Source organism: Lissotriton vulgaris, chromosome 10 (genome assembly GCF_964263255.1).
Source record: "Lissotriton vulgaris chromosome 10, aLisVul1.2, whole genome shotgun sequence".
NCBI lineage: Eukaryota > Metazoa > Chordata > Amphibia > Caudata > Salamandridae > Lissotriton > Lissotriton vulgaris.
Window position 1 is genome coordinate 853,613,227 of NC_141698.1, and position 23,467 is coordinate 853,636,693.

Here is a 23,467-nt window from a genome sequence, read left to right on the forward strand (position 1 = left end):
AGAGTGTTGCTGGTGTTGCAGGGTGCTGTATATAGGAGCTGCTCTCCACCTACATTTGGGAACTACTCAGAGTTCTCTGCTTCCTGTTTTGCATAATTTATTCAGCACTCTAAGCCTGAAAGGGTATTATTTTGTTCATTACATAGGTGCATTTTCAACTCTCTACTAAATTGGAGCAGCGTTGGGCCAGTCCTTATAGATATGGGAATGTTGCTCCAGACATTGGATGCATAGATGGAAAAGGCCTGTCTTGATTTTGCAATGTTATTTTTAGGTCCTGTATGAGAAGTTCTACAGCATGTAGGATACCCCTAAAAAAGTGCTAGTGTGGAGTCTAGGAGGTCGCAGAGTAGGATATTACCACCATGCAGATGCAAGAGTACAAGAACTGGCCCAGCAGTTCTGATTAGGGGAGAGTGAAACTCATAAAGTTTCACTCTGCAGAATTCCACTGAGTTACATGAAAACCCAACGATATTCCACAAGCAGGTGGAATCGACACGTTGCACTGATTTTTAGTACCGGGAGCTTGTTCCATGCTGCAAAATCAGCACGAACTGCACCCCGTGGCGTACCAGAGGGCACAGTTTCTTTACTGCCGCTCGAGTAGATTTTCTACTCAAGCTGCAGCTTTCTCACTGTGAACGGTCCTGACTGCCCGCAATGGGAAAATCTCGCCGGGTGCCATACTAATTGGCAAAAATATTGTTAGGGATGCCAATTCTATTTGCGCTTCTCAACTTAACATCCATGATCCACGCACAAGAAAAAAACCCTGCCACGCGGCGGTTGAGGGAGTTTTGACGGAACGCCGCGTTACAAGCGTAATGCGGAGAGGGCAAAACTCAGCAAACTCTGCCAGCGGAATGGAATTTATCACCCACCCCTAGTTCTGATGTTAATTTCTGAAAGAAATGGTTCGACTTTATAGAAGAAGTCTGTGATTATATGGTTTCTTGGGAACAAGGAAGGAATAAGCAGCCTAGCTGGGGGAGGGTGAAGATGGCCTTTTCAAGCACAGATGCGTGTATCTTGCTGCTGATGGGCAAACATTAAAACTCTCCTGTTACAAAGGAGGAGCCTAAAAAAACTTATACCCAGACGAATAGGAGTCTACATGAGGTTTGGGTACTGGAATATACCGCAACTCTACTACCTCATACTCCACCTCTTATCCTATTATGCTGTAGCACCATATGCGTTTTGTTTTCTCGTTTGTAAGAGAAAAGATTAAATATGTTGCCAAAAAAAAAAAAAAATATGTGTTGGTGCCCCTTTCCCCAAGCCCAACCTCTATCAACTTCCAGTTTCTGTGGTTTAGCTCCTGCTTTTGTAGTACTCATGTAGCACCTGCCTTGAACATGTGTAACACATGTTGCAGCTGTTGCCCGCCCCAGTGCTATTGTCCACGGTGCACAGGCAGCCATGTCCACAGGCAGAAGCAGTTAGAGGCAAAAGCCTTTAAGGTGGCCTAGCTATCATTAGTGCAGGAGGTACAGTGTCATTGGGGCTCATTGGTTTAAGGACCCCACTAGACCCCAACTATGACTGTCTTTTACTACCAAACAGGGAAAGAAAGCACTTCATTGCTAGTATTAAGGCCCCTGACGCACTTCCTGTGCCACTGAATGCACTTCTTGACGTCAGCAGCAGACAGGGCTTGTCAGGTGAAAGTGCATCTCTACTGCTCGACCCCTGCCCAGTACAGCCCCGCCTTCCTCTGATATCTGCCAGGGTATGCACCCACTGTGGTGACCTCGGCTGGAGAGAGGTTCCTACACTGTGGGCGTGGCTATTAAACTGGTACCTTTGAAGTGAAGGCTCGCTTCTTTTGCTAATTGTACAGTGCGAGGTTTCCAATAATGAGGGACAAAAGCATGTGATCTAAAATAGGTCGCCCAGCCATACGATACCTTTACAGTATTAACATGGTTCAAAGCAGAACCAGTGAAATTTAATAAAGTGCGTTTCCATAGCCCAAAAACATCAACTGAAATAAAATGATAAAATGTGTAACTGAGGAATGCATTACAGTACGCAACTGCTTCGTTTTTAGTTTAGAAAATCACAAAGGAATTCGTTCTTGGCTTTGGATAAACATACCACTTAGTAACTTTTTCTTATCCGAGAAAATTCCGAGATTATGAGCCAGAGACTGGGCCAGAGTCACAGCCATAACGTCCGGTTTCCCAAACTAAAAGAAAGCAAATAACACAGTAAGCCATGGGGTGGACGAGGCATGCCGCAAAAACACAATACTTGCTTTCATTAATGTTATACTTTAAAAGCAATAAAAAGAATTATTAAAACAAAAATTAGAGCGGTGGGTTGTACAAGCACGGCTGTGCTGGTCACGGCTCTGCAGCCACAAATATAAGCTCAATTTACCGCCAAAATAACTGATTATACACCTGAGCAAATTGTGATCACTAACAATCAAATCATGCAACAAATATAAAATGTGATCTATAGCACTGATCATATATTCAGGAGACATGGCACACAGTTAAAGATCAGCCTGCCAATGAGTTCTGATTGGGGGACATCGCTGGAGAAGAAAGTGACAGTTTCATATACAACAGGGTACCTGGCGTGAGAAATGTTCGCCTTTGAAATAATTGACCCCTGTCAACTTCATCAGGGGCGGCTCTAGGCTCATGGCGGCCGTGGGCAGGTAGCGTAGGTAGGGGGCCCCGAAAGAGGGGGTCCGGGCGGAGCGCGGAGGCCAGTGAAGAGGGGGGTCAGGGTGTTTGGAAGTGGAACAGAGCTGGAGGCCGCCAAATGCCTGCCAGGGGCCGCCACGCAAATATGTATCCATCCTCAGAGGATTATTATATTAAGGATATATATTGCATGGTGGCCCTGTGCAGGTGCACAGCTTGCACATGCCTAAGGCCGGCCCTGACTTCATCCTTCTGAAGTCAAAAAAATCAGTACCATTGAGTTGGGTAACAAGAAACCTCTGTTATTTAGCGCCAAGACACCCTTGCGGGTAAACGTGTGCTTTACAAATACACTTTATGTTATGTTACTCAGTTAACGCTTCGTTTATGTCAGTTACGTGTGCTAATTAATCATCAGTAGGTACATAGACCTGTAGTGATTACATGTGCAAAGTGTATTTTTTATCAGTTGGGGCACATTTTATGAAGTTGTTCATAAAAATGTTCACTTACCAATGAAAACTGTAATAACCGTATCTGCACCAATCACGGTAGAGACCAGGAGTGCAAACTAACGATCAGCATAAAAATACCGAAAAAGTTTCACGTTTGCAAACGCAGCCAATTTTTGCACAGATGTTTGTTGTTAATCATTCCAAACCTGGGTCAGAAAATGGAGGATGCATTGGTACCTGTGCAATTTTCGAACAGCAATCTGATTAAATAGTTTGCGCTGATGTCGGTGCAATTTTGCAACCCTATTTCCACCCTTAGAGGTTGAAAATTGCCACAGTGGCACCAAAGTAAACTACATAGTCTGCAATTAATGGAATACGGACCCCGAGGTTCTAGGACTGCGCTGTGAATATGACACTTTACCCTGCACGCATTTACAACCTGTGTCATTACCCTGCATTTTTTACTCCGCAGAAAGTTTTACAACGCAGGGCTTTACACCACAATCAATTACAATGCACAGTCCATTACAATGCAATGTACTATTCTAACTCCCCCGGGTTGTTTGAATGGGGAATGCGTTGTAATGGTTTGCGGTGTAAAGCCCTGCATTGGTAAAGTTTCTACGGAGTAAAAAATGAGGGGTAATGACATGCATGGTAACACAGTCGTTTTAAAGGATGTTTACCCTGTGCTGCATTTCCAAATACACTCTCTCAAAGTGCACCTTATGGCTTTAAACTCCTTATCTATGGCTACACCAGTCATCCCTGCAACCTAATATTAGCCTATACAATGTCGCCAAAGTGATGGTACAATCAACAGAACTGAACCTTCACCACACTTTTCATCACCTTGAATATTACGACCCTGACTTCAATCTTCCCTACATCTGTCTCCACCACCCTCAGCATGATCTCTCCTACACTTCCCCCTCCTCCACCTACCTCTTCCCTGTAGCACAAACAATGAAAGGCACATGATCATCCTCTTGTGATCAACCATTTCATGTCCAGATATAAACCTGTTCGAACAGAGCTAATAGTTGCATCTCAAATTTCCCCTAAACTTACACTTTGATCCTGCTATGATTCCTGCTTCTGGACCGCAGTGCAAAATGGAGTTGCACATTAACATCATTGCCATTCATTTTCAAATAAAATAAAGCCTTCACACCATTCATTCATATTAACTATACCACAATGGAGCAAATAAATATTTGACAATATTACTGATGTCAAAGCAGCAACATTTCCTGCAGAAGGATGAGCAAGGCAATACAAATGACTAGTAGGCCCTAACTTGAGTTCATTGAAAAAATAATAGTCCAACAAAGAATATAAAGCCATTGTGTTCCCTCTTGCTTGTAGGCCGGGCAAGGTCAGAGATAGCTTCCCGTAGGAGAAAGTTCCCGAAGTACACCAGCATTGCTCTTAGATATTTAGGTGGATTTTGCAATCGTTTGGGTAGGGTTAGGGGGAAGCGGTGGGTTCTCTGTATTTCTCTATCTATTTCCCAAGATAGTAGTTCAGGGAGGGCTGATTTAAGGAGGTTGATCATAAAGCCCCTCGGGTTGTTTCCCTCTGCGCCTTCAGGGATTCCCAGAAAGTGCAAGTTGTTTCTTCTAGCTCTGTTTTCTTGGTCCTCGACCTTTAGCATTAAGTCCTTTATGATTCCTTCTTGCTCTTTTTCCTGGCTTTGAAGATTGCCAATGTCCTTCTCCAGATTGTCAGTACGTGTTTCTACTGACACCATTCTTTCTGATATCTCTAAGCAGGTGCTGCCCACTTTTTTGATGGCTCCTTGTAACTTTTGGATGGCGGAATGGTTCCTTTGGCTGTCCATTTTGACCTTTGTGGAAGTACTTAATGGAACTTAGTACTTCTTTCAACGATGGCTCTACAGCCTTTCCTGTTCCGCTTGTATTTCCATGTTGCGGAGAGCCGCTCCCATTAGATTCCTCCACTGTGTACTGGTTGCGATCTGTTTCATTTGGCCTTTTTGGAGTTGAGCTTTTTCGTGTATTTCTGATTTGCTCTGAGTTGCTTCCTTGATCTGGGGTTTCTTCATATGTTGATTTGCTTTGTCTTTTATTCCTTATCCTCCTTTTCTCCAGTTTTTCCTTGGGCTGATGCCTTGCCCAGATTCACTCAGTTTCCTTACATCTGTAGAGTCTGATACTTCCGGGGTTGATGCAACTGGGTCTTGGCATTTGCTTGCGTCGCTTGCCCCGCTGGAGGTAGAGATGCCAGTTTCATATATATCTGCATCTGATTCCTCTGAGTGTACTTCAGTTTCAGATTGTAGCATTTTTCTAAGGGAGGAATTTTGTGTTGTAGGAGAATACCAGTCGGGTCCATGTTTTTCAGTTGAAGCATTTGGGTAGTTTGACCTAAGCTCACTATTTGCTGTTGTGATTTTTGCTGCGCTGGCCCTTATTTTCCCCGGTTTGAGGTCTACAGTCTGATCTCCAAGATCAAGGGTCCGAGCAGTCCTTTCCCCCATAACTGGCTCAGCCTCTAATTCAGCATCTGGTTCAGCATGTCTAGTTCCACTGTCTTCCCCACCCTGGGCCTTTTGGGCCTGCACAGTATCCCGTCGGTTTTCAGCTTTGTTCACCCCTTCCTTGGGTAGTGGGCTAAATATATTAGAAATAGTAGGCTGGGATGCTGCTATCTGACCAGTGGTTTTGGCATTTGCCTTCAGATTTTTGATGGTTTGTAATCGCTTTGCCTCTTAAGCCATTAGTTCCACGTCATTGGTGTCTTCAATATCCTTCTCCTTGCCCTCCCATTTCACTTTCTCCTTTTCCATGTGCTTTTCCGCACCTTTATCTTTATTCTTATACTTTTTGGTCTTCTCGTTATCTTCATATTTCTCATTGCTTCTCATGCTTTTGTCTTTATCTACACCTTTTTTACCCTTCTCCCTTTCCTTTTCTTTTTCTTTTCCTTGATCTTTATTTTCCTTAGCTTTAGCGCCCCTGGTCTCAGGTCGTCTGTGTGTGCTCTTTACTCTCTGTGCACTATGTATATCTTGTGGGCCTTGTGTGCTCTCGTTAAGCTCAGTCTCTTGGGTGCATTGGGTGCCTTGTGCGTCCTGGGGGGGTTCTGGAGGCTGAAATAAGTTCTGCTCATTCTGCGCATTCTGTGCCCCCCCTCCTGCTCCCATATCTTCTTCCATTTCTTGTCTCTGCTCTTGCCCTTCACTTTGCCCACTTGGCGCTGCTGTGGCATGTGATATTGCTAGCTTTTCTATTTTGGCAACCCTTATTGCCTTTAGAGCTGTCTCCTGCTGTTCCAGGTGTTCACGCGCCTGTGCTTGTGGTTTGAGCCAGAGGTTACAGCCTTTGGCAACACTTCTGGCCTTTGTCAGCTCCTCCTCCCGCAGGGTGCCAGAGATGTTAGTAGCATATGCAGCGCAAGAAAAATAGATTTTAATCGTGGCTCCTGTCGCAGGCGAGGTCGGGGCCTCGCACGTTGTCAAGGGACGCTGCAGACAACGACACGGACACACAGGATAGCAAGTATGCCGGAAGGCCCCTAGCGGTCTTCCGCCGTTTATTTTATACCTCGAGGTGAGCCCGCCCGAGGGTGCGTGTATGCATGTCCAGTGGATACATTGTTGGTTAGAGGCCGGGTGGCTCTCTACATCCCTCCTTGAATTCAGTTAGTTTCAGGCGTCCTTTCAGCTATGGGGAGGACCAGGCGAAGTCTCTTAGTCTCTGGCGCGGGCCTGGATTGGGCCTCAGATTGTACCTGCGGTTTCTGCCTGCGGGGGAGCTGTCAACCCCAGCCGGGGTCACCTCTGCTCTCTGCACCGGAGACAGAGGTCTTGTCGGGGTGTCTCGAGACATGTTGGGTCGGCCGGTGTCTTCGTCAGGTTTGTCCTGGCTCTGTCGGGGAGCGGGATCATCAGCCCATAGTCCGTCTTCCTCTGGGTTATCTGGCTCCACACCCGATGCTTCCCCGATGTTCGGGGGATTGCTGGCCGGCCCTCCCACTTTTTTGAAACATGATACGTTGCGGGTAACTGCCATGCGGCCTCGACACGCCGTCACCATGGTTCCTTGGACTTTCTCGACGGTCCACTTCTCTGGCTCAAAAGGGGTCCTGAACTTCCATCCCGGATGTCGGTCTTGGACCACTACGGTGTCTCCTTCTCTTATTCCAGGATGTCTTGCATGTCGGGCCTCACTCGCCTTCTGGTTGGTCGTAGTCCTCCGCGACTGGATTGGTTTGCTGTCCCTTGCCTCTGGCGTCCAGGTGGGTGATGTCGGTATGTTTCCTCGTGGCGCTTTCTTGAACAGCACGTGGGCGGGGGCGCACTTTGTTGTGCTTTGTGGGGTCTGTCGGTACGCGCTTAGAAATTGGTCTAGGGCAGCCTCCGGGTCAGTTCCGCCTTCCACAGCAATTCGGAGGGCCCTATTGAGGGTCCGCATTAGTCTTTCTACTTCCCCATTGGCTTGGGGCCACAATGGTGTTATCTTTCGGTGTCTTATCCTGAGTCCATCCAGATACGCTTGAAAATCCCTTCCTTGAATTGGCGGCCCGTTGTCAGATTTTATTTCTTCAGGAAGTCCCATTGTGGCAAAGATGTGATCCAGTGCCCTCCTGACCTGGGGAAAAGTCACTGAGGGGATGATTTCCACTACCGGGAATTTTGAAAACGAGTCTACCACCACAAGCGTGTGTCTGCCATCCGGGAAGCTTCCGAAGTCAATGCTTAGGTGGGTCCACGGATTTGTGGGCGCGTCTTCCGTGATTACTGGGGCCGGCGCCGGGTCGGAACCGGTTACCGTGCAAGCATGGCAGGAGCGCACCATGTCATCTACCATGCTGTCCATCGCGGGGAACCAGACCTTGTTCCTAAGCCTGGCCTTCGTCTTGGCCATCCCTTGGTGACCCACATGTGCGATGGTTAACATGTGTCGTTGGAGGCTTTCAGGTTCGACAATGAGATGTCCTCGCAGCACGACCCCTTAGTCTCCTACACTCAGTTCATTTCGGATCTGCCATATTTGTTGTCGGGCATGGCTTACTTCCGGTCGCAGACCCTGGACTCCATCGAGGAATCGAGTCCAGCTGTTGTCTTCGAGGGCCTTCTTGACCCGAGTCAGTGTCTCATCGGCAGTGGTGGCTTCCCCTATTTCCTGCAGAGTTAGCGAGTCGGGGCAAGCTGCTACAGATACCATGTGGACGAACTCTTCGGCCCCTTGTCCATCCGCCAGATGGAGTGCCTTCCTGGTCACATCTGGGTGTCGCGACAGATAGTCTGCCGGGTTGTGAGCCCCCGGCCGGAATACAAGGTTAGAGCTGTAACCCTGCAGTTGAACTGCCCACCGTTCGATCCGTGGGGGCGCCAGCCTGGATGAGCCGGTGAAAAGGGGCAGTAGTGACTTATGATCGGTTACAATGGTGAATTCCTGTCCACAAAGGTACAAATGAAAGTGTTGGCATGCCCACTTTATGGCCAACGCTTCTCGTTCTATTTGAGCATAGCGGGTCTCTGTATCGGTGAGGGCTTTGCTGGCGTAGGCAACAGGTTTTCATTCATCTCGGCCGTACTCTTGTAGTAACACAGCTCCCAGGCCTACCGGGCTGGCGTCCACGATTAGTTCTGTCTTCCTGCGTGGTTGAAAATATGCCATTACCGCTTTGTCCAGCAGGCTCGCTTTGATGTCCTGGAATGCTTGATTCACAGAGCAGGTCCACTCCCACTCCTGGTCGTGTCGTGTGAGCGCTCTCAATGGCTCTGCCAGGGCTGCTAAGTTGGGGATGAACCGGCCACAGTATGTGGCCATTCCGAGGAAGCTCCGCACTTCAGATGGATTCCGGGGAGTGCTCGCGTTCCGGATGGCCTCCGCTTTCTTCGGGTCTACCTTCAGGCCTTCCCGCGTGAATGTGTAGCCGAAGAAATCGACCGCTTCTTGATAGAAAGAGCACTTTGCTCTGTGCAGGGTCAGTCCGTGCTCTTCTAGTCTGTGCACCGTGGCTCTCAGATGGGCGTGATGTTCTTCCAGAGTGTTGGAGTATATGAGGATGTCGTCGCTCAGGTTGATTACCCCACTCAAACCTGACAGGACCTCTCTTATCGCGTTTTGAAATACTTCTGCTGCAGACGATACGCCGAAACTCAACCTCCGGTATCGTCGGAGTCCGACGTGAGTCGAAAACGTTGTTATGTATCGACTTTCCGGCTCGAGTTCTAGCTGGTGGTACCCAGCGTTGAGGTCCAACTTGGAGAACCATTTTGCCCCGTTCAGGTCGGCGACGATGTCATCCATCGTCGGGGTGATATGTCGCTCCCTCTTCACATCGGCGTTGGGAAGCCTCATGTCGACGCACAGGCGGATGGCGCCTGGCTGCTTGGGTTTGGGCACCACAACTAGTGGGGATACCCAGGGGGTTGGTCCAGATACCTTCTCAATAACCCCTAGATCTTCCAATCTTTTGAGTTCAGATTCCACTTGGGGGCAGAGGTTAAAGGGTACCCTCCGGTGTCTTAAGGCGACTGGACGTACAGAGGTGTCGATGTGTAGTCGAACCTTCTTTCCTTTGAGTTTTCCCAGGCCACTGAATAGCGCTGAATAGCATGTTGTCGGCGTGTGATTGGTGAACTTGATTTGCGAAAAATACTAGTCCCAGGTCCTCAGCGGTGTGGCAGCAGAGGAGAGTGCGCTTTTTTCCCTCGGTGATGTGGAAGCGGGGTTCAGTTGAGTAATCGCCGTTGACGATGGTGGTGCAGATGACTCCTCGCAGTGGGTCAGTGCCCCCGTAGGTGTAGATGCGCGCACTCGAGGGCGCAAGCGTGGGCTTGGGCGACATTTGCTCGTTTTGTTCGGAATCCATTACGTTCGCCGACGCCCCGGTGTCGATGAGCGCCCTCATTTCGGTGCCCTCAACTGAGATTGTGCACATGGGTGGTGGTCTCCTCTTCGTGAATATCCTACTGACATATGATATGACGTACACTTCGTCGTCGTCATCATCTTCGTAGCGCGGCCTTCTTTCCTGCGCTTGATGGTCAGGTGGCGGGTGTTCCGGCTCCAGCGAAAGTTTTCTTACTCTTTGCATTAGAGACCTGGATCCATATCCTCCTCTTGATCTAGGGGCGTTCGGTCTGTATCTCCCTCCTTGGCACACTGCTGCAAAGTGGTTGAGCCTGCCACATTTTGAGCACGTCTTTCCTTTTGCGCTGCATACCACCGCCAGCGGATGGTCTCCACCGCAATATGCACACTGGGCGTCTCGGGCTTGCCACTGGCGTGGGCGAGTGCCTTGTGGTCTTCTCTGCAACGCGTCCACCCTTTCCTCCTTGATTGGAACCATCTTGGGAGTGGCTGGCGGGGCCATGGGTGAGCGTAGGGCTAGTACCATCTCATCAGCCCTTGAATCCGACAGTTCATGGGAGCGAGCGAGAACGAGGATTTCGTCCAGCGTAATCCCGGGCTGTCTGAGGATGAGTTTTCTAAGCAGCTTTGACCTGCACCCCACAATAATTTGGTCTCTGATTTCTTCCCTTGGGTTGGCGAACGGGCAGCTACTGGCCAGCCGGCGCAGTCTGGCGTAGCACATGTCTACGAACTCAGCTTCCGTCTGCCAGGCTCTTTTGAACTTAAATTTCTCGTAGTCGTTTGTGAGGTTTGCTAATGCTGGGATAGCAAGAAACCAGAGAAGAAAGTATAGTGGCACTGAAGGGTTTATTCAAAGTCCACACGTTTACAAAACTGTAGGTCAAACATAAAGTAGATTCCTCCGTCAGGCCAGGGGTCCCGGGTGGTACGTCTGAAAGGCGTCTTCTTACTCCCAGGTGGCGTGGCGCGGAAGGGAAAAGAAAGAGAGAAAACGCCACATTACTGGACTGTTTTGTTTATCCGATACGTGGAAAGGGTAGGGCAAGGGCGTGAGGGAACACCAGGGACCACCATCGTCTGTCGTGTTTCTAAACCAAGGCGACACCGTTACCAACCCCGTCCCTTAGTCACTCTCAGCCGCCCCTTTAGCTGTTCCTCCCTCTGTGTGAAACAGTCCCCGTATACGAGCTCGTACCTTGCGGTGCCACACTTCTCCAGGTGAAGTGTGGCTGGGCGAAGCGTAGTATCGTTGGCCTCCTGGCTTTCCTGCGGTCGGTCTTTCCCCGTCTCCTGCTTCCGTTTCTTCGGGCAATTCGGTTCCGGGTTCCTTCCGTCCAGCGGCGAAGACGTCCGATGCTTCCTGGGCTGCTCCAGCGTTCGCGCCCTCCTGTTCGAAATCTCGCGTTATCAGCGCCGTCGTGGAAGATGATTGGACATCAGGGTACGACGTCACCGCCGAAGGCCCCGCCTCGGGGTAAGCCCAGGCGGCTGTGGAAGGTGCACGAACATCCTGTGTCCGCCGAGGCGGAAACGAAGAGGGACAAACATCAGTAGCAGAGTCGTGGCAGGTAGGAACCCCCTGACATCGTTGTTCAGTTGGGGGTCAAAGTGAGCGTTTAGCGCGTCGACCGCCGCGTCATAATCATCTTCTTCACCCGTGTCCAGGAGAGTCTCGAAGAGGTCGTAGATCTCCGGGCCTCCATATAGGATAAGGAGTGACCTTTTAACTGTATTGTCTGTCTCGCGGGTGCCCTTGAAGTATAGATTTAGTCGGCCCAGCCACGCCTTCCATCGCGGCGCTGCAGTTGCCGGGTCAGACGTCTCGCTGAAAGGGTGAAGGGGGGCAACCCCTGTGTGGGCATGGCTGACTATCTGCAGCCGGCAGCGTGATTTGGAGGTGGGCCGGCAAGATTAAGTTGTGCTGTGCCTGGTACAGGCGCCGCCATCGCCGCGCCTCCTTGAGCGGGGTCGGTCATTGCGTTGCTGTGTGCGGGTACTTAAACTCTCTCCTCCCCAGGAAAGCAGTATGTGGCGCAGTGAGGGGTAGCTGCAGGCAGCGTCGCGATAAGCAAGGGCAAATGGTATCTTCAGGCAGCCAGAATGACAGGAGACAGACCTCTGGGGTGCCCCTGTGTGGGAGAGATGCTTTCACAAGTGTACAAGTTTATTATTTTTTTTTCTTGCTTTTGCTAAGGTTTGTTCGTACTGGGCCGAAGAGCCAAGGATCGACGAGTTACATGCGCCGGTGCTTGATGAGATCGGGGCGCGGCAGGGATCCCTCGATGAGCAGGGCAGGCGGGACAGCCAGAGCAGGCTCGGAGCCGACGTGCACCGTTGCTCCTCTTCACCCCTCCGCCTCCGGGGCAGCGCACGTGACTCAGCGCGCTCTAGTTCTGCGCCTGGGGCCCAACGGTGTGGTACAGGCCCTGGGCGTGTGTGCAGCGTGGGGAGGCCAGGCTAGGCCGCAGGATCGCTGCGCGGGCATGGCCGTAGGGAAACACTCACCCGGTCTTCACGCGAGGCAAGCTCCCGCCAGCTGTACACGCTCCAAGCAACGGAGACGCGTGGGCAGGGCTCGGGTCAACGCGCGGGCTGAGAGGGACCAGGAGATCGGCTGCGTTCCCTCAGGCGGATCTCGCGGGTGGGTCCCGCTGCCAGGTTGAGCGGTGTCGGCGGAGGAAGGTCGAGGCCAGAAGGAGGTGGCAGGGCACGCGCGGGGGCGGTACCGGCCTCGTCGCCAATGTCGCAGGCGAGGTCGGGGCCTCGCACGTGGTCAAGGGACGCTGCAGACGACACGGACACACAGGATAGCAGGTATGCCGGAAGACCCAGAGCGGTCTTCTGCCGTTTATTTTATACCTCGAGGCGAGCCCGCCCGAGGGTGCGTGTATGCATGTCCAGTGGATACATTGTTGGTTAGAGGCCGGGTGGCTCTCTACAGCTCCCACCAGCAATCTCCCCGTAAAACGTGTTCAAGTTTCCCATCAAACTTTCTCGAGTTTTCCACTGAAATCCTGCTCTCATTGCTGACAGTTCTTGCCAGATTCTGTCTTTTTTTTCTTTCTCTTTTTTAGAATATGCCAAGCCTGCTCACAGCTCCCCCCTGGCAGCCCCTCTTGACTGAGAACCTCTCCTGGCTGGCCGTCTGGCAGCTAAAGTCTTCCAATCTTACAGCCGACAACCGAGTCGCGTGGCAGGTCGTCAGACTTGGTACCGAAGACAAGGCCAACCGAGCAGCTGAGCGGCAGGGGTTTTATGGATCAGCAGAGCTGTAGATCGAGTGATTGATTGTGGTCGAGGCTTTGGCAGACCTTGACAGAAGTAAAAGAACATGCAGCTGTGGTGTAGTGTTTGGCAAACAGAGCAGGGCAGAGCTGCAAGTTAGCAAGTAAGTAGTTTTTTTTTTTTAAATACAGCCCCTTATAACGTTGCGCTGTTGCGATGTTGTGATGTTGCGATGTCACAGTGTTTACTGTCTTTACCGTGTTTACCGCATTTACAATGCTACAGTGCTAATGCTCCGATGTTTGCGATTATTTTACGAGGATCTGAGTCACTAAAAGTTCAATTTCTGCTGATACTGCCAAAACCACAAGCCCTGAGCCAAGACCATTTATACCAGCGTTTTATTTTTAGAAGTGAGGCAAACTTGAATCCCAAGTCGGTGTCTTTTTACAGTCTTTACTGCACTCATTGAAGTAGCGCTGGACTTCATACTGCCACCGTGCTGATACAGTGCTGATACGGTGGACCGGTCCGCCGGGTGAGCTTTTTTACGCAAACGGATAGGTGACGGCGGTGGTGGTGGGTGGCAGTTTAAGTGGTGATGAGCGGCGATAGAGAAATGAGGATTGCACCCCTCAGCTCCCCTCGCAGTGCACCTCACCTCGCTGCCACCTAGTAGACCACAGGTTGTAGGTTTGTAGTTGAAGCCCTCAAGTTATAGTCTGTAGGCTGTCAGCTTTCCACATCTTCTCCATACGATCTTTCTTATGATGCAAGAACGGTTTGGCTAGTCTGAGCTAGGCTGAGCTAGGTGTAGTTCATCACACAGGCTCGGGATCCACGGAGCGATTCTTCAGCGACTGCTCACCCCGACGCCATCTTGCTAGGGTGACCAACCGTCCGTAAATTTCACGGACAGTCCGTAATTTCGTCCGTCTGTCCGTTGTCCGTGAAGGATCCTTTAACGGACGCCATTTGTCCGTAATTTTAACCGGGCACAGCTTACACCCACCTCCCTTCTTAACTCCGAGGCTGTTCCAAAGCTTATATACCCAGCAACATTGGAGAGGCACAGCGGGATGGCCTCACACCTCCAGCCCTTGATGAGCTGTTAAGAGGTGCTCGAAGGTGACAGAGGGAGGGGCTGTGGCTTCAGGAGCAGGGGCATCTATTCAGATGCAAACAGCCCTGAATGCGTCTCTGCAATTTAGAGGGGACGCCGCCTCACACATTCCCTTTCTGCCAGGGCCCCAAACATCCTAGAACCATTCGGCCCTGATTGCACCGAGGCAGCACTGGTTCTCTTCACAGAGCGGTTCTTCAAACATGCAGCCTATAATGTAATAAAGTAAAGAAATGGCACAATCGCACCCACACTGATTAACAAAGTATGGAGTACAATCAGTTAAATCAGTTCTCTTGGAGTATCTCCTTTAAGTGCTGTACATCACAGTGGGGGATGGCAAAACTAGCATTTTGGAAAGAGAGCCTGTCTTCTCGTTGTCTTGTCCAGGAGGGGGTGAGGAGCCCTACCCCACCCTGGAAGAGAAAGGATGATACTAGAATACTGCATACCCACCCCTGTGCCCACCCAGGTGGATCCTGTTCCCCCTCCTGTGATCGCTCCTGCCCCCCCCAGTGATGGCTCCTTTTCCCCCATGTGATGGCTCCTGTCCCCTCTCTCCCCCCCGCTTGTGATGGCTCCTGTCCCCCTCATGTGGTGGATCCTGCCCTGAGTGACTTCTGTCTCACTCCTGGAAAGGCTCCTGCAGCGAGGGTGAAGTTCTTGATGGGCCTCTTCTCAGAAAGGCTCAGCTCAAAATGAATATGAAAAGGTGGGCGAGTGAGTAAGTGAAGGGATGGGTGGATAGCTGGATGAATTAGTGAAAGGGTGAGTGGGTGAATGAAAGATTGAATTGAAAGATAATGAGAGAGGATGACTGGATTGATGAGTGAGTGGAAGGATGGAAGAGAGAAAAGGTAAATAGCTGGATGTATGGGTGGAAGGGTAGCTGGATGGGTAAAAGGGTGGATGGATCAGCAAAATGATGGCTGGATGAGTGAAAGCGTGGGTGGTGAGTGAGTTGATGGATGAGTAAAATGATAGATGATTGATGAACTGATAAGTGCAAGGGTGAATGGATGGACAGATGAGCGAAAGGGTGGATGCAAGGACGGATGAGTGAGAGAAAGGTAGGATAGATGGACAAAAGGATAAATAGATGAGTGAAGGAGTGAAAGGATAAATGGATGAGAGAAAGGATGGATGCATGATAGGGTCAATGGATGGATTCATGAGTGGATGAGTAGATGGGTGGGTGGATGGATGGAAGGAAGGATTGCTAAGTGAAAGGGTCGATGGAGAGAGAAAGGGAGGATGGATGACTGAAAGGGTTGATGGTTGGAAGGATGAGTGACTGGGTGGATGGTGACAGGCCCTCGTCACCAGCCGACTGGACTACGGCAACGCCCTCTACGCCGGGACCACCGCCAAGCTCCAGAAGAGACTCCAGCGGATCCAGAACGCCTCAGCCAGACTCATCCTCGACATCCCACGAACCAGCCACATCTCCGGACATCTGCGAGACCTTCACTGGCTCCCCGTCAACAAAAGAATCACCTTCCGCCTCCTCACCCACGCACACAAAGCCCTACACGACCAAGGCCCGAGCTACCTCAACAGCCGAGTCAACTTCTACGCTCCCAAACGCCACCTCCGATCAGCCAACCACGCCCTCGCCGCCGTCCCCCGCATCCGAAGAGCGACTACAGGAGGAAGGTCCTTCTCCCACCTGGCCGCCAAGACCTGGAACTCCCTCCCAACCGACCTGCGCCTGACCCAAGACCACCTCTCCTTCAGGAAGAAGCTGAAGACCTGGCTGTTCGAGCAGTAGCGGCTCCCCCCCCCCCCAGCGCCTTGAGACCCCACGGGTATGTAGCGCGCTTTATAAGTGTCACTGATTGATTGATTGATTGGATGGATAGTTAGTGAAAGGATGGCTGGATGGCTGAAAGGGTAAATAGCTGGATGGATGAGTAAATGAATGGATGGATGGGTAGAAGAGAGGATGGATGAGTGTACAGATGGATAGGGTGAAAGGGTGGATGGATGGATGATGGATGAGTGAAAGGATGAATGAAGGGATGGATGAGTGAAATGATAGATGGACGGATACATGATCAATAGGTTTGCAAATGGTTGAATATGTTTGGATATGGCTGGGCTTACTTATATACTATTGCGCGACCTCTGATGTGTCTGTAAAACGTATCCAGTTGTCCTGAAGTTTTGTCCTGATTTTTGACCTACTGTCCTGAATTTGTGTCCTGAATTTTGACCCTTTGTCCTGAATTTTTACAGTCACCGTCCTGATTTTGCACCCATAAGAGTTGGTCACCCTACATCTTGCCCATGCTACTGTGGAACGAAGGTGGAGAATGAGACAGCTATTTATTCCCTTCGAGCAAATTGGCGCAACAGTTTTTTTACAAAACCCAGCTCGACTGAAAATAGTTTTTAAGGGAATAACTCGCAGCTTCACAAGTGATATTCAGGCTGAGGCTTATTTGAAAGAAATCACAGAGCCAGTAAAAAGAAAAAAACAATAAACATCAAGAACAGTTAAAATCACCACTACGATGGGGACCTGATTTTAAGCATCATACACGAACAGTATGGGGTTTTAGGCTGAAGAAAAAAAAGGGGGGGGGGGAATGCTAAGGAATACTAATCAAATTAGATATAATATATGAATATGTCTGTAACTATAGAGAAACATTTACTCACATAGAGGACCCACTCTCTATTTGCTGTTGTACTCACACAGGGCCAGGGACGGGGAGCGTACGGAGGCGTACTGACCATACGGATGCCCACACCTGGATCTCATCGGACCCAGGACGCCTCAATGGGTGGTAAGGGGGGAGGGAAGGTGCAGGTGGGGGATGGTGGGGGGGGGAGAGGGTCAAGGGCGGGGAAGGTGGGACGGCCAGCCAAGCACCCAATGCTAGTACAGATATGAAGGTAGACCTGTTCAGGCAAGAACATCCATGCATATGGAAGTATCACAGACAGACAATAAGAAAATGGGCTATATGGTTACAATCAATGGGGGCCTATATAGTTTGTTTGCAGGAAACCCATATGGAGGCCTCACAAACACATCTGTTAAAATCTATGGGGTATAAGCTGGTGTGCGCAATGACCCAAGGGGCTCGGGTAAGGGGGGTGGCTATCCTGGCAAAGGGTCCAGGTCATATATTCACACGAAACAAAACAGATAAAAGCGGGCGATGGGCAATTGCAGAGCGCCAAGATATGCAGGGGCAGAAAATGACGATCTGTGCCATCTATGGCAGCAATAGTGATGACCCCTCTATCTTTAACGAAATTTCTAATGAACTTGCACATTGGCCACTACCAGTGGTGATTTGTGGAGATTTTTATATAAATCTCCCCTGCGATTTTTCCATGAAGGATATCTGGAACTATGACGGTCTTAAGCCCAAGGTGTTTAGGGCAATAAAACAACTTTTTGAACATGGGCTTATAGACGGATGGCAAAATTCTCATCCTAACGATCCGGGCTATACCTTTTTCTCTAACCCGCATCAGACACGTGCCAGAATAGACTTCTTTTTACTGTCCAATTCACTAAAATCCCAAAGCAAAATCATTAAATTGCCTAGAGTCTTTTCGGACCATAACCCCTTAGTATGCACAGTAGATATGGGCCAAAATCCAGCTGCTCCCAGAACATGGACTTTTGAAAAATCCCTATTACTTGACCCGAGGTATTGTACACACATGTGGGAATGGATTCCTAATTTTTTACAAGATAATCTCGGAAGTGCCACAATCAATGTGTCTGTCAATAAGATACGTGAGATAATAGACCCAGCAAAAGGCTCAGTTACTGACCCAGAATCAATTAGGGAAGCATTTTTTCAATTGTATAGCACTCTCTATAGGGACGAGGGGGGAGACAATGCAAAAAAAAACAAGGAGTATTTAGAAAGTGGCAGCTCGTCTAGGTTCTGTGAACTGGATCAAGCAATGCTGGAAGAAAACCCCAACGTAGAGGAGATAGTCACTATAATAAAAAACTTACCAAAGGGTAAAGCAACAGGGTTAGACAGCTTACCTTCAGAATTTTTTTTAACCTTTATAGATGAATTGAAAGATATATTATTGAAGCTATTTAGATACATCTTTAAAGGGGGACACCCACCTAAGTCTTGGTCTCGGGCAAAAATATTATTTTCCCCCAAAAAAAAACCTCCGGAGCAATTAGGGTCTTACAGACCCATTACTCTTATAAACGCAGACTCAAAAATATACTCTAAATTGCTCGCAAACCGTATAGCCCCTATTATCCACAAGGTCATTGCTAATTATCAACACAGCTTTGTGCCAGGAAGATCAACAGTTGATCATGTGCATAGAGTGATCACGCTATTTGATCAATCAAGGATTACAGGAGACCCTATGGCTTTGGTACTCCTAGACACCGAGAAAGCCTTTGATAGGGTCTCCTGGCAGTTCTTGTGGTCTGCCATGACCCGGGTTGGTATCCCCTTGGGTTATATCCAAGCCAAACAACAACTATATGTTAACCCGGCGGCTATGGTACTGGTCAACGGCAGCCTTACTAAGGAATTCAGTATAACATGGGGAACTAGACAGGGCTGCCCATGTTCTCCCCTGCTTTTTGCTCTTTATCTTGACCCGTTTATTCAGAAGCTGGAAAAAAACAGAGCGATAGAACCAATTATATCACAAGATCTTTCTAACAAAATACTTGCCTACGCAGATGATATTGCGATTGTTACCACATATCCAGAAACAACTATGGCTGCTATTACATGCGAGGCAATAGAATTTGGTAAAATCTCAGGATAAGCCCTCAATTAGGGAAAAATGCAAATTGTGATTAATGAAAGAACTGAATTTAAAGACCCTCGAGTAATGAACAATGCAACCTACTGAGGTTCCGTGACAATTGTAAGTGATGTTTTTGACTCGCACGAATATGGTCGAGTCTGGTATCTATGAACCGCAAATGACGAGTTTAGTAAGTGTGTGCAGTTTCGCTGTGCTAACTTAAACCGTTCGTTTGTTATGTGGGTTTTTCATCTGTACCCACAGGTTCCATCTTAGATACGGCATCCATTTTGCCCTCAAGTAGCCAGCGAACGGACGCTGTCCGCTTCGCGACCCTGGGACTCCCAAGATATTTGCGGAAGACACATGTTCCTTGTAAGTGTCTTTATGGCGAGGGGGATGATACTGTAAGGCAGATGGCCCCGCTCGAGGCTCATCTCGCCGTGCCGGTTTATTGTCTCAGCCGTGCATCTCATTAGGCACGTCCCTTTGATGCCTGTATCTCGTGTTTCTCGATACCTCCCCTTTTACACCCTTTCCGATCTCCCCACTGTCTCCGTCTTCCTCTGCACCTGTCTTTGTTCCTATTTCGATCTGTTTTACTGCCGATTGGAATGCACTAATGTTGGGAAGATGGGTTTTTACAGTTGGGAACCGCCAAATGTTTCCGCACTTATGTTCCGGACCTTATGTGTATCAAAGTGACCAAAGTGACCCCTCTGGGGGATAATTATGGGAACCGGGTTGTAAACTTTTGTGTACCATGTTGTCTTATGGGTAAAATCTGTATAAAAGGAGCGATCCACAGAACCAATTTGAAGCAGTCTCCCCAAGTTGCACGTGTTGTACTTGTCGTGACTTCTGTGTTCCCTGCAGTAAATAAACCTTGAATCTTTGACGCCGAAGGAAGTGTCCCGTGTCTCTGTCATTCGTACGCCGGAGCAGGTTACCCACGAAGGTTTCAGGTGTTGTGCCCTGGCACCGCTGGGTCTTAAAGAACCCAGTCCTTCAGTTGGCGCCCTACGTGGGGCTGCATCAGTGGTACCGGTCCAAGCCCGACGATCGTGAGGAACTTCGTGTGAAATCTCCGAGGGAAGGTGCACTCCGCTTCATCGATCCTGTTGTCGAAACAAGTGGCCCGAAGACTTTTCCCGCGAAGATTCCTGCCTCCTGACGGCTGCGACGGACTGCTGCCCTGACTGTAGACCTGTTTTGGCGCCTGGCGTAGACCTTGGTATAGCGAGACGATTGACGGGCCTTCCTGGAGACGCCATCGATCTTTGAGTTAAGTATTTGTGGGTCGCTCCCAGAGTTCTTGGTTGTTGACACTTTAGCGAGTGTTTTTGTTGTTGACGCTGTGTGAGTGTTTTTGTCGGTGACACTTTCCTAGCGTACTTTGTTGTGTTATTTGACGACTGCAGCCGCCAAAAACCGAGGGTTTTTGTTCTTTGCTGGGACTTGGTAAATCCCGTAACCCTTAAAGTTTGTGAAACTCGGCTAGTGTGCAAGATGCCTGGTCGTAGTACTTTGTTCAGTTGTTTCAGACCTTGTGGTGTGGATTCCCGACTGGAGGACTCGTGTCCGATACCTCCGGTTGGAACTCCGACTTATGAACTGTACAGTAAACATGGGCTAGGCCCGATTACTTTTAATGAATACTGGATCAAATACACGAAGAAGGACGGTGACCTTCGCTGGCCACCACATGGTAGCTTCGAGGCCCCGATCTTAGATAATCTAGAGGTTAAATTGTTCGAAAGAAAGTCAAGGCCGGCCATGTTTGATGCCTTTCGGTTGTGGCGCAAAGAAGCCCGACAGAAAGAAATCAGACAGACTAAACGAAATCAGAGAGATAATGTCGCTACCATTGTAAAGAAAGCAGAGCAGTTTCAGCATGATAAGGAGGTTAAGGAAAAGGAAGTGTTTGACAGATTACAGCGTATGACTATAGATAAGTGCTATCCTGCTTTGCCTACGGAGTCGGAAAAGAAGGATGAGTCAGTTGAGGATCCTTTAATGTCCTATCTTATGAAATCGCCACCTCCGTATGTACAGGGTACCACAGCCCCTGTGATTCCCCCTGTACCTGTTCCTGCACCTATTCTTCCTTTGCCTGTTCCTCAACCTGCACCCGTTCTTCCGACTGTTCCTGCTCCTTTGGCTGTTGCTATTCCGACTGCTCCTCCGCTTCCACATACTCCTGCTCACGCTACTGCTCCTGCTCTGTTAACTCCTGCTGTTGTTTCTGTCTCTACTCCTTCACTTGTTAGTCCTGTGTCCTATACTTCTCCCTCTACTCGTAGTCGTAATTCTCCTCTTGCGGCTAGCTTCTTTCATTCGCTCGGACCTGTTCTTGGGTCCGCTGGTTCCGATGGTCCTCAGAGACGTAGTCAGCTTCCTGGTAACAGGGAACGTGCTTCGCTATATAATATGGCGATGGGTTGGATGACGCACCCCCTTAGAAATCCACCACGTATTGTACTCGACACGTTTTGTCAGTTCAATATACCGACCCAAAGATTTGTGTTCGAGGAAATGTGTAAGGTCCTTCGCGATCAGATATCGGCCGACGCACCTGACGAGGTGCTGACCGCTTTGTCTGATCTACAGCTTCAGTTCTCGGCTGGATTGATAGTGGATACCAATGTTCGACGTGCTGTTGAACGGTTGCTATCTTTTCGTCCCACTCCTATACCTCAAGCCTTGTTTGTTGAGGATGTCGAAAGACAGCCAGATGAGTCTGGTCAATTTCCTATGCGCGAAGTTCCTCCGGTTTGGATGCCACCAAATCCTAATGCTGCTCCTCCGACACTGGGGCATTTCCAGAGAGTATGGATACATCTCCCATGGAAACGCTCGGAAGTGTTACAGGTGAAGCAATCTTTGCCTGACCCTCGCAAAAATCCTACAGGGTATTACAAAGAATTATCGCAGCTCGTAGACGCTACGATAATGAATCTTGCCGATATTGACATGCTGTTCGGCAATGTCGTACCGCAACCGGTATGGGCTAAGATTCGTCAGGAAAACCATCCGAATGAATTAGGTGGTGCTTGGGCTGCCATTGTAGCGGCAGATGCCGGACAAACTGGTGGTGCTAAACCCGACCAGCTGATTGTTGATCTTCCTCAAAGGATAATCACGTTAATGAAAACTCTTATGCCAGCTATGAGGGTAAATTGGGACAAATTGTCAGCTTGTAAACAGAAAAAGGACGAGAGTGTCTCCGACTTCTTTACGAGGTTCGAGGAGGCATTCATCGACCATAGTGGTCAGGATATGAGCACTGAGGGTGGTCAAAGGTTGTTCGTGGATAAATTTGTTTCGAACTTATTGCCCCGATTTGAGCAATAAATTAAAGAATTCGGAAAGTGCATGGGCCGTTTCTACTTCAGCTCAGATATTGGCTACAGCGCAATATTATGAGAACAGAGAGAAAGAAGAGAGCGACCGTGCTGATAAAAAGACGAAAAAGAGCTAAAAACTAAAGTGCTGCTGCAGCAAGCGTATCCTCCACGTTCGAATCAGAATACTTCGCAACAAAATAGATCACAGCCGCAATCGAACAGATCACAATCTCGTAGTGACTCCTCTTCCCAAAGATCTTCATTGGGATACAATCAATGTGCCTATTGTAGACAGGAGGGTCATATCAAATTCAATTGTCCTGTTCTAAACGAACGTAATAGTGGTAACTCATCTAGAGGAGGTCGTGGTGGTTCGCAGCAGGCACCACGTGGTAGAAGTCGTGGTGCTCAGAACGATCGCTCAGATAACTCATCAAATTCCGATAATTGTTTTGATCAACGTGGATCGTCGCAAGGACGATCTGCACAGTACAATGTAGACGATTATTACGTCGATCAGGGAACTGACGACAGTAATTACTAGGACAGCCATAGACAAGGAGAGGGAGTGGTATCAGTTCCGGTTGATCAGAGAGGGCCTTACGTCGCAGTTGCTACATCGGGCGTCGTTGAGCCTTTTCTGTTGGACACTGGTGCAGCGAAAAGTTCCATTAAGCATTCGAAACTCCCTGGCGCACCTTTGTCTGGCTTAACAAATGTTTCTGTTGGATTCTCTGGCGCCCCGGTTAGCAATCCAGTTTCGCGCCCTTTGCCCCTTACAATTGGGCCTCGTGAGCTAGAAGCTCCGTTGATTTTAACCACGGGTTGTGGTGAAAATCTTTTGGGCCTGGATTTGCTAAAACGTTTGTATGCAACTTTGTATTGTTCTCCTGCGGGTGTAAAGCTTACGTTGGGAGAGAGGGTTGTCTCTCCCATGTACTTGTCTCTCGATAAGCTTCCACCGGAATTGAGTTCTCTTCCTGCGTCTTTGTGGGCAACAGGTCCCAACGATGTGGGCCTACTTGATATCTCACCT

At 49.2% G+C, this 23,467-nt stretch overlaps 1 protein-coding gene across 2 annotated transcripts in view; it reads right to left on the bottom strand.

The window, feature by feature from the left end:
* The window catches only part of ADAM22 (ADAM metallopeptidase domain 22), a 1,128,810-nt gene that overhangs the window by 336,360 nt on the left and 768,983 nt on the right, over positions 1–23,467 (bottom strand). For both annotated transcript variants that reach the window (XM_086941795.1, XM_086941794.1), the window contains exon 13: positions 2,104–2,194. In XM_086941795.1, the coding sequence (XP_086797921.1) occupies positions 2,104–2,194 (91 nt within the window). The remainder of the gene's footprint in view (positions 1–2,103; positions 2,195–23,467) is intronic.